Genomic DNA, 15,199 nt, shown 5'->3' with positions numbered 1-15,199 from the left:
GCCCAAAACATCTCTATTCTTTGAACCCCTTGCTTTGCTAAGCTATCAGCCAAGCTGTTGGCCGATCTCCTAACCCAACCCACCTGAATAGACATATTTCTAGACATCCGTTTGAACATTCTGAAATCATTCTTCAGCTGCCAGGTCACTCCTTCCCCTTTTTGTAGCCATTTTATCACAACTTTTGAGTCTCCCTCGATGATTAGTCTACTAACCCCTAGCTCTTTGGCCTTCTCAACCCCATATACTGCAGCTAGAAACTCTGCCCTAGCTACATCACCTTAATGAATGACATATTCCAGCCATATTTACGTAAGTTCATTCTTATTTTCTTTGATGACATATTGGTCTATAGCCCCAACTGGGAGGAACATCTAAATCATCTACAAGTCACCCTCGCAACACTTAAGGTCCATCAGTTGTTCGCTAAAGAGTTCAAGTGCTCCTTTGGACAAAACCAAGTATATTACTTGGGACATGTTGTAGAAAATGGAACTGTAGCAGCAGACCCGGATAAAATCTCCAGTATATTGGGCTGGTTGCAACCCAAAAATGTGAAAGAATTGAGGGCCTTCTTGGGCCTGACAAAGTATTATTGTCGCTTCATCAAAAACTACGACCTAATAGCTGCCCCTTTGACCCAATTACTAAAACAAGATGCCTTTCACTGGTCAGCCCAGGCCCAACAAGCTTTTGGGCAATTGAGGCATACTGTTTCAACACCTCCAACATTAGCACTGCCCGATTTCACAAAAGACTTCATCATTGAATGTGATGCCTCTGATCAAGGTGTTGGGGCTGTCCTCATGCAAGAAGGCAAACCACTAGCCTTTTTCAGCAAGGCCTTAACATCACAAAAGTAGGTCAAATCAGTTTATGAACAAGAATTAATAGCAGTGGTCTTAGCAGTACAGCATTGGCGATCCTACTTGCTTGATAGACGGTTCATAATTCGGACTGACCATCAAAGTTTGAAGTTCTTGTTAGAACAAGCAGTCCTATCACCAGAACAACAACGGTGGATATCCAAACTATTGGGGTACAACTACACAATTGAGTACAAAACAGGGGCTGCTAACCGGGTGGCCGACGCCCTCTCACGGCACCTACAATCATTTCAGCTACTAGTATCTTCCCCAACATCTCCACTCATGGATCAGCTTCAAAAAGAAGCCCACTCCCATATGGAGTTACAGCAATTGAAGGCCCAAATATTGGCAAATCCATCACAGCACCCTGGGTATACCGTCAAGGATGATCTACTATTTTTCAAAGGACGCCTGGAAATCCCAGCAAATTCTGCACATCTCAGGAAGCTCCTTGAATTATTCCATGCCTCGCCCACAGGTGGTCACTCTGGCATCCTACGAACACAAAAACACATCGCCACACAATTCCATTGGAAAGGCATGCATACCTCCATTCAGAACTTCATAGCCGAGTGTGCAGTATGCCAACAAAATAAGTCAGCTACTACAACACCAGCAGGCCTCTTGCAACCACTCCCAATCCCAACCCAAAGTCTGGGATGATATATCAAAGGATTTCATCACGGGATTGCCCGTTTGTGCCGGTAAAACGGTTATCCTTGTGGTAGTGGATAGATTGACAAAATACAGTCATTTCCTACCTCTATCACACCCATTTACAGCAGTCACAGTTGCTGAATTGTTCCTCCGGGAAATTGTGCACCTTCATGGGCTCCCCAACTCAATTGTATCTGACAGGGACCCTATTTTTATGAGCCGTTACTGGGCTGAACTTTTTCGTCTGCATGAGGTTAAGCTCTTCAAATCAACTAGCTACCACCCCCAATCTGATGGGAAAACAGAGGCGGTTAACAAGAGTCTTGAAACATATCTGAGATGCTTCGCGGGAGATCAACCAAGACAATGGGTGAAGTGGATCCACTGGGCTGAGTGGTGGTACAACACTACTTTCCGTAGCGCTGCCGAGATGACGCCCTTCAGAGCTCTATATGGTCGGGACCCTCCCCCTCTACTTCCTTATGAAAAAGGGACCACTACAGTAGCAGCCTTAGAAGAACAATTGATACAACAAGATGAGGTGTTAAAGGAGCTGAGAAATCATCTCTTGCAAGCACAACAATGGATGAAGCGCACTTATGATAAACATCACAAGAATGTCCAATATGAACTCGGTGATTAGGTATTTCTCAAATTACATCCTTTCAAACAAATTTCAGTAGCAAGCCGACAGTGGAACAAACTCAGCCCGCGCTATTTTGGACCATTTAAAATCCTTGAGAGAATAGGGTCTGTGGCATACAAACTGGACCTCCAGGCAACTTCAAAGTTACACCCTGTATTCCATATCTCCTTACTGAAGGAAAGGGCCGAAGCCAGGAGTCATTACAAGTACTACTCTTCCCACATTTTCAGATGGACAAGTGCAGACTGAGCCAGCTCGCATCATTGATTTCAGATGGGTGCGACGTGGCGGAAAAGTCATCCCAGAAGCACTAGTTGTTTGGTCTAAACTCCCAGAAGAAGATGCAACCTGGGAATCTTACTTGGATCTGCAATCAAATTTTCCCACATTAGACCTTGAGGGCAAGGTAGGGAGAGATTGCTAAGACCGCTGAAACACAACAACAGAAGACAGTTAGTCAGCTCTACAAGAGAAGGCCACACCAGCACAACAACTCAGCTAACTAACCGTCCACTTGCAGAAGTTTTAACAGAAAGGAATTAAAGAATGTAAGGAGCTCTGTAAAACAGTATAAATAGTCAGACACAGGAAATAAAGGATGAATCTTTCGGCATTCTCTCTCTCTCTCTCTCTCTCTCTCTCTCTCTCTTCCCTACTATCGAATTCAGGAGGTTGGCTCCCTCGAAGAGCCCTGAGTTAGGCAGTTTCCTAACATCAACCCGATGCACCCATTCTTGGATTCGATCCACAGTAGACAGGAAAAAAAATTCTGGAGAGAAAAAGGCTGATTGCACTGCTCCTAATCACAGATCTGTCGCTCTGATACCATGTTTTCTTGGTAAAAAACACGGTAAAGATTCAGAACAGTGAGAGCAGAGAAGAGAGAAGAGATTTGAAGTCAAAACTATGACTGGCGGCACCAGTCTTTTTAGTATTTATATTAGGGCGACCCACTCTAATAATAAAAAGATAAAATTGCATATGTGCCCCTGCGGCACTAAAATAAAGAAAAACTGACAGATTCAACAGTTTATTACTATGGGAAGGTGAACAGCCAAAATCCGAAAGTGAACCAGAAGTTTGTCAAGAAAAAGAAAGTTTTTCAAAAATTTTTGAAAGTAAATTGATTAAGGGGAGTGGGTCCAACTTTATCGAAGAGATCAAGAGAGGGGTAAACTCTGAACCGGTGCAGGGTACACACTTGGCAATGAAAGAGCAATCTAAGGCCAATTCAGACCCAATCGAGGTTAGACTAACCTATTACCCAGGGTGAACCAGCCGGTTGAACAAATGATGGAGATTAGATCATATGACACTTTAAGTGGTCACATGAATCAGTTTTCTAAGGCTCTTGCAGGAGACAAAACTTTGGATCTATCATCTCCCCCACAAACAGTTCAGATGAGTGCAGGGTCAAAGTGTTTGCCTAAACAGTCGTTTCAGTGGGTTCCTACTAAGACGGTTGATTGATTTTGATCAGAAAGAAGGCCAAGAGTAAAGACCAAGGCATGCAACCTACTATAATCAGCAAGAAGACCCAAGCCCAATAAAACTCCTAAAATGCCAGCCCAATCCAATATCCAGATGTCAGATTCAGTTGATTGATTTTGAAATGAACCCAGCCCAAGTTGGACACACCATAAGAGTATCATCACATAATATGTTTAATAGAATCAAATGTTCTCACATTTTTAATGAATAATTTTCTCATATATTATCATATTAAAGGACTACAAAAAAGGAATTCCCAAATAGAAGAACCATGAAACCTAAATAAATCAGTCAATTCAATACAACATGTCTCTTTGAATCTAATAAAAGAATGAAACATACATCAGATACCAACCTATAGTTGGAAAGAATTTCAAGAAGAGCCAATAGCTTTTCCGAGAAAAATGGCTCCTTTAAAGCCTCCAGACAAGATGAGTCAGATCCCATGCCATCTAGAAAATCATCCAAATAAAGTAAATACGGCACATATGGTTAGTTGTATTACTGGTTTGTGATTTAAACATTTCTGTAGAGAATATTCTAAAACATTGTTGAACACATTTATGGTGACCTATCAAGTGAAAGTGGATTTAAACTCCTTGGCAGGTGCAAAAGTAACAAAAAGATAGTATACAATTACATTTAAGTCATTATCCATAGAAGTCTCAAAATATGAAACTTTTAAAAGCATAAGAATCATACCCTTGTTGAAATAAGAATCAAACACCAAAGTAGTTTGACTTAAATATTGATCAGCTACAGACTTGTTACAAGAATTGTCTTCTGTCTCGGTCAATTCGTTCCACTCAAAGCGATCACCACTTAGCAGGACGGAAGCAGCCTTTTCCATGAATAAAAATGCATAGCAAGTTAAATTGAACGAAGGAAAAAGAAAGGAGTGGGAGAGAGAGACAGAGAGAGAGAGAGATAACAATTAGGATAAATCTACAACATAAAGGAAAAGCAATCCCTTAGGCTCCGTTTGGTTTGTGGGAAGATTTGGGTGGGATGGGAAAGTGTAAAAATTTAACTTTCCATTGTTTGGTTTTATTGGGATGGGATGGGATGGGAAAGTGTAAAAGGGGACTGAAATGGCACTGTTCACCTTCCTTCATTAGAGACGAACAGAGGCGATGGCTACCCCCTTCATCTCCCACCTCTCCCACTCTCTTTCTCCTCTCTTCTTCTTTTTCTTCTTCTTCTTCTTCTTCTCATTTCAACCTCTCTGTTTATTCTCGATTGCCACTGTAACTTGTTTATTCTCGATTGCCACTGTAACTTGTTTATTCTCGATTCCCCATGACACAGAGACACAGATAGAAGAAGAAGAAGAAGAAGAGGTAGTGAGTGGGATTGTCCGAATGAAATGGAAGAAGACGAGATCAGTGTTGAAGAGTTGAAGGTAGAGGAGGTGATCGAGTGTGATATAGACAAGATCTGTCTTCCTTCTCTGCAGCACATGCCATGTATCTTCGCTCCCTTAGAGGTACTGGTTCTGCTCTGCTGCAGTTTGCTAACGCTGAAACCAGTCTCCACTGTCACCACGATCCCCAACACCACCTACCCCCTGTTCTCCCTTCCCCGCCACTTCTGCCGCCGACTCTGCCACCCCCTCCACCAGTACCTATGAGCCCAAGTTCCAATAACTGGACTTCTGTCACTGCCTCTCCAGCTCTACCTCCTCCTCCTCGACCACCACCTTCAAGCTGGGATTTCTGGGATCCATTTGTCCCCGCTTCGTCAAGGTAGCAGAAACTTTGCTGTTAATACGCGTGGGACCTTCGGCATGGTCATTTTCTCGAGTTTTCCCACCGGGGTCGCACTGTTTTGGTGCAACCCCGAATCCACGATTTTGGGATCTCACATCCCACCTTTTTCTCATCCCATCCCCCTCTTTCCCTCAAAACAAATATGAGAAAAGGGAATATTTTTGGAATATTCCCTTTTTCTCATCCCCATCCCACAAACCAAACGGAACCTTAGAAAAAGAAAGAAAATAAATAATCTATCAATCAATTTCCAAGGCAGTGTTATCTTCTGCTAAAAAGATTAGATCCTACCAGTCAATACACTAGAGGGAGTTTGCAATTGGTCAGTTTTTAACGTTTCCTTTTTAAAATGTGGTGGTGGGCTGGTTAAGGAAACCTGATGACACTGTTTGGTGCTATAAGAACAAAGTTAAGAAAATAGCTAACAAGGAATATGTCGGTTTCCTTTCAGTGGGTGGGGAGATCAGAAATTGCTTTGGCTGATATGTTAGCCAAGCAAGGGGAAGATAGGGAAGAATTGTTTTGGGCTCAGATGTGATTCCAGTACTCTTTTCCTAATTTCTTTGCATTATATCAGGAGAGGCTGCAGCTCGCACCTCTCCAAGGGATCTTGTATGAGATTGTAACCCTCAATCAGTTTATGTTTTAATAAAATTCCACTGTTGTTCATCAAAAAAATAAGTTTTCTTCTTCATAAAATTGGTCTCATACCTGTAAAAAAACTGTGTTTTAAATGAACATTTCTTAGAAATATAGAATTTTGCAATTTGGTTGTCAAGAACACATTTTATGCTACAACAGCATATCTTGTGAGAGAAAGTTTGCCTTTTCTGAAAGCAATCTTTCTGAGCTTCAAAATACAAGGGATATTTGAGAAGATTCAATCCCATATTTTAAATGGAAAATGTTAAACAAGGTCAGCAAAGCAGGTTTCCCAGCTTTTGCTGAAATGGCATGGACAAAAAAGAAATATAAAATGAAACAACCCAGTTGCAAAACATGAACTAGGTCTCCCCCTTCCCTCCCTTCGGGTTTCAGGAGGGGGCACCCTGAGAGTTTACCATTCCACTGGGGAAAGGCATCAGAATTTGACAATCATCTCCCCCCCCCCCCCGACTGTTGCTGCTCCTATATGTAAGGGTCATCACCATTGCCTCAATGATGATCCCATCTATCCAGGGTCCTGGGAGGCCTAGATTAGATAAAAACCTATTTTTTAGCAGTTTCTTTTTTCACAAAATATTCGCTCTCAGACTCAAACACATGTTCCCATACTTATCAGCCTGAGATTTTATCATTTCACTGGGGAAAGACATCAAAACTTGACAATCGAGAACAAAATGTGTGTTTATGAGCAACTCTATGATGGATAAACATGCTTATGGTACTGATACAATGAAATGCACTTGAAGTATAAAAAAATACCGGCATCATAATTTTGCACCATGACATCAGTGCAATAATACAACATCAATATTTCCAACATACAAGATGCAAAATTAATGCTCATGTTGCAACATTTAGACTCAAGGTACATTTTGTGGTACCAGTATAGAAAAATGTCTTTCTATACCATAAAAATTGCATATATCCCTTCCCTTAGACTCCATTTGGTTTGTAGGATGGGAAGTGAAAAAAATAATATTCTTGAATATTCTTCCTTTCACATGTTTGGTTTGTGGGATGTCATGAGATGCGATGGAAAAAATGTGAGATTACAGTTCTCAATTCCTAGGAAGTGGAACCACACCATTTTGGTGTGAAACAAGTGGGAAAGGAGAAGGAAACTTGTTTACCAAAAAAACATCTTCCTTGTAATATTTTTAGGAGTTAATATTAGACTTGTGACCAATTAATAAATTATTAATTATTTAATAAGGTATTAATTAAATAATTTAATTAAATTAAAATAAAGAGTTAATAAAAATATTAATTATTTAATAATAATTAATTAATATTAATAATAAAATATAAAGTAATAAAAATAAAAATATTAATTAATGTTAGTAATTTATTAACTAATTACTAATATTACAAATTTGGAATTAATAAATAATTAATAACTAACAATAAAATATTAAATAATAAATAATAAAGTTAATTAAGTAATGACTATATAGTATTAACAAAACATATTAAATAATTAAAAAGTTATTTAATTATTAATTTACTTAATAAAATATAAATAGGTTTTCAAAAAGAGACGAGAGTAGCCCTAAGCGAGAGTCCAACATCCTATCCATTTTCATTAGACCTGGCAAAAAGTTGACCCAACCCATGAACCCGACCCAACCCAACCCGAAAAGACAAGGTCAGGGTCTCATATTTAGCTACCTGAATGTGAGAATGACCCAACCCGACCCGACCCAACAAAAAAATGGGTTGGGTTGGGTCATAAGTCAACCCGCCGACCCGATTGTCAAGTCTAATTGGGACTATTTATGCATTGTTAAAAGTTTCCACTCTTTATTTTTTTTCTATTTATTGTTTACTCTTTAAATTGTTAAATGTTCAAGTTTTTTTATTTTATATTTGGAATTTTAAGGATAATTCTTTAAATTTTGGCATTTTCATGTAGTTTTTCTTTATTTTTTTGAATTTCATTTATTTTTTGGGATGACCCGAATTGACCCATGGGTCAACCCTAACCCGAACATTTAGGGTTAGGGTCTAGCATTTGACAACCCAGCCCGACCCATAATCAACCCGAAGTGTCTTGACCCAACCCGAACCCAACCCACCCAACCCAATTGCCAGGTCTAATTTTCATTCATCCCATGAATGCTTACCACCACCTTGTGTCACCATTTTAATTTCTCCATTGGCAGCCTCTAATCATTTCCCTAGCAAAGCCACATTCTTCTTATCCACATTCCCGATTTCCAATCCACCTTGCTCCTTCTTACCGCACACTTTTTTCCCACTTAATCTAGCGATCTCCTTTACTCTCCCCCAAGTCCCATAGGAAATACCTCGTTACCTTTTTTACTCTCTTCACCACCAATTGAGGCATTTTAAACACTGACATGTAGTAAATCAAAATATTAGCTAGTGTTGCCCTTTTTTGGTTGAAGATCTGTTGGTTTCTTTCTTGCCAAATAGACTAGCAAATAGTTGCAGGAATGGAGTGCCACACCTTCCAGTAAGAGGTTCCCCATATTCCAACAGAGCAGAGCTTCTCTAAAGGAGCTAGGAACAGCCCAGGAGATGTTCAGTGGTGGCAGTGACCTTACACCAAATTTCCCAAGAAAGTGGACAGTGAATGAAGATGTGGCCACTGGTCTCAATTTGAAAGTCACAAAAAACACACCTGAGATCAGGAAGTTGCATGCCTCTTTTTGACAGGTTATCCCTCATTCGACATTTTCCCCAAACTTCCGTCCAAACAAGAAAGGAAACTTTTGAGGGGACAAGAGAAGCCCAGACCAAAGCTGTAGGGAAGTCAATGAGGTTGTTTGTTTTCAGTTTATGCACCAGGGATCTCACTGAAAACATCCCTTAAGAGTCCCAACTCCAGACCAGCTTATCAAGATAGCCGGCTTGAGGTTTGTGGTTCTGCAGTAGGAGGAGAAAATCCAAGATGTCCCTCAGTTCCCAATCTTCAAAGTTTCTATAGAATCCTAGGCACCAAATAATCTGATCCCCAATGACCTCATGGCAATCACTTTTGCTTATTTGTCTTAGGCTATGGTAAATAAATTAAGAAATACCTGCTCGAGTTGAACATCAGAGCACCCTATTTTAAGATAGATACAACAAGAAAATGGAAAAAAGACCAATAGTCTTATCACCCAAAAATTCTAAAATTAGTGCAGGAATTGGAAAACTGACCAATTTCTCCATGGATTTTTTTTCTGCTTCCATATTTGCATCAATAGTCAGCCCAGGATGTGTACTTCATTAATCTTTGTGATTAATGAACTTCTCAATCTAATTACTAATCAAAAGGGGATCCAACCTTCCTATCCCAAAAGGCCAAAACCTCCCATAACTCCCAATAAATCCTCCAAATGGACAAGCCTTTTCAAGACATCTCCAACTACAATAAAGAGGAAGAGGGGTGGGGGGGAGGATTCTCTTGCCCTAGAACCATTTTAACATAGTAAGAATTATGAGAAGACATAAAGAATCAAGCATTGACCCTGATAAATAAACAGAAAGCACATAAATCAATTCAAATTATCTCAATAATATTGTACAAAACAGACAGGTACACAGACACAACAAAAATGCATGCAAGACAAGGTGCTGAAACCATAAAGAAGGAAATCGTACATTAAAATAATGGAACAAGCAAAAGGAAAACAAGAATACATAGGTCTTAGGTAGATCATAAGACTCGATGTAATTAAATGCATGCAGTATGAATTTACTTGTTTGGCTCCCCAAAGACCAAGATTCTGTAGACAAAATATCATATTTTCATGCAACTTCCTTAGCAACTTCTTGTTTTTCCTGATCTGCCAACGATCACCAGTGTTCTGGCTCAGAGATGATATGCACTGCTCATACAACAAAAAGGATGGCCATAAGTGAAAGTTTGATAAAGGGAAAATGATGACAATATATTAAACAATAAAATACCTGGCTTCTTATCTCCTCAAGTTTTTTGGAGCAAGTAAAACTACAGCTTGAAATACTATAGATGCCAGGACCATAATAATAAACTTTTACTTTTGGTGATGCCACGAAATTTTCTAGTTCTTCATCTTCAACAGAATAAACCTGTGAAATTTGTGGGAAAGAAGTTAATAAACACTACTAAAAGTTGATACTTATTTAGGTCCATTTTATGGAGCCAAGACCTACCTGTAATATACACTTCAATGCATACAGAAAAGTCTTGGAAACTACATGTCAATGGGTCTCAAGTAGAACATATAACTGTTATAACATGCATGGGATCTGCCTACTCTTCCATCATTTTATTTTTCATAAGTAGCGTTAACTTTTATTTATTAAATATGGAACAAGATATGTACATAAAATACAAGCATCCCTTGGAGAGGTACAAGCTGTTAGCTCTCCACAATTTAATATCACATTACAACCAAGCCCAATATAATTGCTCCCTATTGACCCCCAGCTGAGCTAAAGTATCAGCCAACCTATTAGCCAATCTTTGGACTCGTTGTATCCTTGTAAGCGTATTGCTAACATATCATTTGAATTTTTTAATTTCACCTCTATAAGCCCATACCACAGCCTCCGGAATTCTTAACTGGCTCACCAACACCTTAAAATACACTTCAATAATCAACCACTCTACATTCATGTCTCTTGCTACTTGCACCCCTTGGAGTACAGCTAAAAGCTCAGCCCTTATAAACAAAGCAACAATAAATACTCCTATTATAAAAGGATCTAGATTACCAAGGCTGCTCCCATCAAAGTTTAATTTAATAAATCCATCTGTAGGAGGTAGTTCACTCCTATGGATTTCTCAGTGGATGACTTAATGAGGAAGTGGAAGAAAGTGGCTCTAACTTCGACTTTGAAGTATAGGACTAGAGGCTACTGGGCACCACTGAAGATGGGTATATTAAACTTAACTTTGATGGGAGCAGCAGAGAGAATACAGGCCCCTCAGGCGTTAGAGGTCTCTTCAGGATGAGTTGGGGCATGTGTTGGCATTGTTGTCATGTCCGATAGGTATCAGTGACTCTTTGAAGGCTGAAGTTATGGCAATAGTGGAAGGGATAAGCAGAGTAAAGGAGCCAAATGTGAGAAAACTGATTATTGAAGGGGATTCACAAGTGATAATTAATTGAATACTAAACAAGGGAGATAAGTTATGGACTTACAAAAAAAATGAGTTAAAAAGGTTTAAATGGATAATCAGAGGCAATGATCTTAAATTTAATTGGGTATAAAGGACGGTTAACAGCATGGCTGATTCCTTGGCAAAACAAGGGGCTGGGAGGACCCAAATATTTTGGGCACAGTTGCAAAGATTTTGAATTGGAGATAAGCTATTTTATCTCCTTTTGTTTTCTGTACACTGTAATTATTTTTGAATATTTTAATGAATTTACAGTTCGTGATAAAAAATCCATCCGTAGGATGTGAACAATATTTATGAACAGGTTTCTCACTCTTCTATCATATTCCCTTGTTTTCTTTTTTCTATTGTGAGAAAGGGTTCATTTTAAGTGTGAAAGCTGCTTGCAAGTGGTATAAAAGAGTAGAAGGAAAAGGGAGAAAATAAAAAAGGGAGAAGATAAATAAGATCCCAAAACTACTCGTTGAAAACCTTCTATAGATAAAAGTAACTAATTAAAAAGGAAAACTTGTGCAAGAGGAATACAAGAAAAAACACAAACGAATACCCAAAACTACCCTCTATTAATATCCTGTTTGTTTGCAGTTGGTATTGAGAGTGGATTTTATTTTTTGGCAGAAAAGAGTGGATTTTTTTTTTGTATGCATGTGGAGGGGTTTCAATGATATTGAATCTCTCTTCAAAGGTTCCTCTTCCCCATACCCTACTAAGAGGAGCAAGATTATGTGGAGATACATCAGGGCTGGCTACTATTTGGATGATTTGCGATGAAAGGAACAACAGAATTTTCAAAGAAAATAAAAGAACTGAAGATGCAGTAAAGAAACACATACAAGCCAAAGCAGTGCATTGGAATAAAACAATGAAGCTATTTGAAGCCTTCTATATTGATGATATATATAGAGGGCCTAGAGGCTGGAGTGTAGTGGCAGTCACCCCCACTAATAGAACTGCTATGTCCTCAAGTTGGATACCACCTCACAAAGGTGTAGTTAAATTAAAATTTGATGGCTCTATCAGGTCGAATGTGCTAGCAACTTGGCAAGGTCTAAGATTGGCAAAGAGCTTAATAAAGGTTTCTGTCACCCATTAGAAAAGATTGGCCTGTATGGGCTGTATGGTGGGCGAGTTTCCTTTCACTTGGGTCTTCCAATCAATGCTAAGGCCGCATCATGTTTAGCTTGGTGACCGGTTCTAGATAGAATTGATCAAAGATTGGCTGGTTGGGAAGTAAGTCTTTGTCACTTGGGAGAACCGGAGAAGAATCACTCCTATCAAGAGTGTGCTCTCCAACTTGCCTACTTAATATCTATCCTTGCTGAAAGCAAAGGGGTTTCTTGTGGATGTGAAGGTGATGGAAAAGAAGCTAGATCTAGTCAAATGGAAGTGGATTTCTTAACTGTGCCACATTTAAAGTGGGAGACAGTGAAAGGATTAAGTTTTGAGAGAATGATTGGGTGGAGATTGTGATAAGAACCAGGCCCAAGGTCCAGCAACAGCAGCAGCCTATATCCCAGAGTCAGGAAGCTCCACGCCTGCCAGTTCGTTACAGTTATACAAAGAAGACACATCAACAGTGAGGAGAGCCATGCATGAGACGTGTGGATTCCTTAAAATGATATAACTACGTGAAAATAATAAGGGCAGGCAGATCTGAGTTTCTCCACTCTCCTTTCCCTATTATTTTTCTCTTTGAAGATAAATAAAGAAAATATATTATTAGAAATAAAAAGAACATGGAACCTAACACAAAGTTGAGTAGTGATAAGGGTGACTATTTAATGATCCAAGCAAGTATAGGTTGTTTTGTAACTATCACAAGCCCAGATATCACCTTTACTATCAATGTGGCAAGTAAGTTTATGTAGAAACCATGTATTCCTCACCAGGATGCTTTTATGATAATCATGTGATACTTGAAAGGCATTTCCGGGCATGGTGTATTGTACATAGTTAATGGTTACCTAGAGGTCGAGGGATATAATGATGCATATTGGGCAATCTCTATGGATGACAGGATATCGACCACAGGGAATTGTACCTCTCCAAGAGGCAATCTGGTTGCTTGGAAGAACATGGTGGAAAGAAGCAGTGTTGAAGCTGAATGCTATGGCCCATATGACTTTTAAGTTGATTTGGATGAGATGAGGAACCTACTTCAATAGGAATCCTATGGCAGCACCCATGAAGTTGTATTGTGACTTTAACCAGGCTTCTGTCCATATTGCATCAAACTCAATTTTTTTAAGAGAGCCAAGCTTGTAGAAGTAGAACACCATTTTATGAGAGAAAAAGGTTATTGGTGATGAAACAAAAAGGTTCTTGTGAAAGAAAAATGGTTCTTGATGGCTGATTTGTTTACTAAAGGGTTAATCCAAGGAAGAATGACTACATTTATAACAAGGGTGGTTATAATGACATATATGCCCCAGCTTACGGGGGAGTGTAAAAAACTGTAGGTATGCCCATAAAGGCATTTATGACAATTTATCTTAAGTTATGTTTTAATTATATTTAAGTTTTGTCAGGTTCTCATCATTCTTTTCTTATTCTTTTCTCTTCTCTTCTCTCCACTCTGTATCTACATACTTTATACAACAACTGAGTGTAATTTACAATTGTAAAAGACATCTAGCAAGAAAAAAAAGGAAAATGAATACAAAAATATAGAAACAAAGCTTGTCACAGACTAGCAGTAAGTAGTCCACTCACCTTTGCATCAAGTAACTTCTCAAGACTATTGATGCATTTTGGTAAATTAACTTGATCTGATGCACCTAAAAGAACAACAGCCCCATTAAAAAGACAAAGTGCACGAAAAAATTAAAAGCAAAGCGCCATCCATCAATGCCCAAAATAAATAGTTTGCAATAAAGTGTCTCTTGGAAAATTCTTCACCAAGAAAAAATAGCATGCACTCCAAAAGTCCTTAGTGGTTTTAATTGACAGTTTTTTCATCAATAATAATATCAAGGAGATCTATTTAAACATAAGCAACAGAATGATAGAAAGGATTACAAACTCAAAATAAGCTAATAAATCCACTATATTGAATGCGTAGCTCCCAAAGATTGCAAAGATCATTCCATAGCTAAAAGTTAGCCACTAAGTTTGTTGAACTTTGGTCCTATTTGAACAAGATCTTCAGATCTGATCCCAAAGGTCTAGCTTCTCCAATTTCCATTGACTGGCTATCTAAATTTCAGCATTTTATCAACAGAATAACAAATTGTTAAGATTAAACATCTTATCAAGAAAAGAAAAAAGATGACCTTTCCAATGAAACAAGGGAGGGTATATAGTAGAGAAATAAATGAATGCCTATTTTCTTGTAATTTGTAACAGTTAATTTTATTCGTACTCATCAAAAAATGGTTAATTTTATTCATAAAGAATAGGAAGAATGAGATAAATACAAGTGGAGATGTCTAGTTAGGGCTGTAAACGGATCGGACTGGATTCAGTAAAGGATATATCCGATCTGATCTGATAAGAAATCTGACCCATCCAAATACGATAAGAATCCCTAGGTTTTCAAGAGTATGGTTCAAATTCGAATTCAAATATCCTATTGGATTTACGATTCGAATCCGATTTGATTAGAATTGTAATAAAAAAATTATGATATAATATAAGTAACATATTATATTTTATTATTTATATAATATAATATTAAATAATATATAATATTTTATAACTGACAGATCGGATCGGGTTGTGGCAGGTCGGGTCGGGGTATAGAGGCCAATTCCATTAACTAAACGGATCAACTTTTCGATCCAATCTGATTTGTTACGGTCAAGGGAGATATCCAAACCCGGCTCTTGTTGGATTGGATTCGGATTCAAATCAGATCTAATCTAACTTATTTGCAGCCCTATGTCTAGTATCCTTTAAGAAACTTGAGGCAAGCAAGAGCTTACTAACCCAACATATCTTACTAATTCAATTAATTACACATTAATGAATATTTATTTCTCCTTGA

The 15,199-nt window shown here is 38.5% G+C and overlaps 1 protein-coding gene across 5 annotated transcripts in view; it reads right to left on the bottom strand.

The window, feature by feature from the left end:
• DCL4 (dicer-like 4) overlaps positions 1-15,199 on the bottom strand; it is a 92,987-nt gene that overhangs the window by 70,576 nt on the left and 7,212 nt on the right. For all 5 annotated transcript variants that reach the window (XM_010247235.3, XM_088893404.1, XM_010247232.3 and 2 more), the window contains 5 exons: positions 13,927-13,991; positions 10,017-10,157; positions 9,806-9,934; positions 4,366-4,504; positions 4,019-4,115 (listed from right to left, as the gene is read on the bottom strand). In XM_010247235.3, coding sequence (XP_010245537.1) covers positions 4,019-4,115; positions 4,366-4,504; positions 9,806-9,934; positions 10,017-10,157; positions 13,927-13,991 — 571 coding nt within the window. The remainder of the gene's footprint in view (positions 1-4,018; positions 4,116-4,365; positions 4,505-9,805; positions 9,935-10,016; positions 10,158-13,926; positions 13,992-15,199) is intronic.

The sequence above is a fragment of the Nelumbo nucifera genome, chromosome 8 (genome assembly GCF_055504915.1).
Source record: "Nelumbo nucifera cultivar China Antique chromosome 8, China Antique-T2T, whole genome shotgun sequence".
In the NCBI taxonomy this organism is placed as follows: domain Eukaryota; kingdom Viridiplantae; phylum Streptophyta; class Magnoliopsida; order Proteales; family Nelumbonaceae; genus Nelumbo; species Nelumbo nucifera.
Note: the sequence above shows the minus strand (reverse complement) of the source record. Positions and strands in the feature narration are given on the sequence as shown.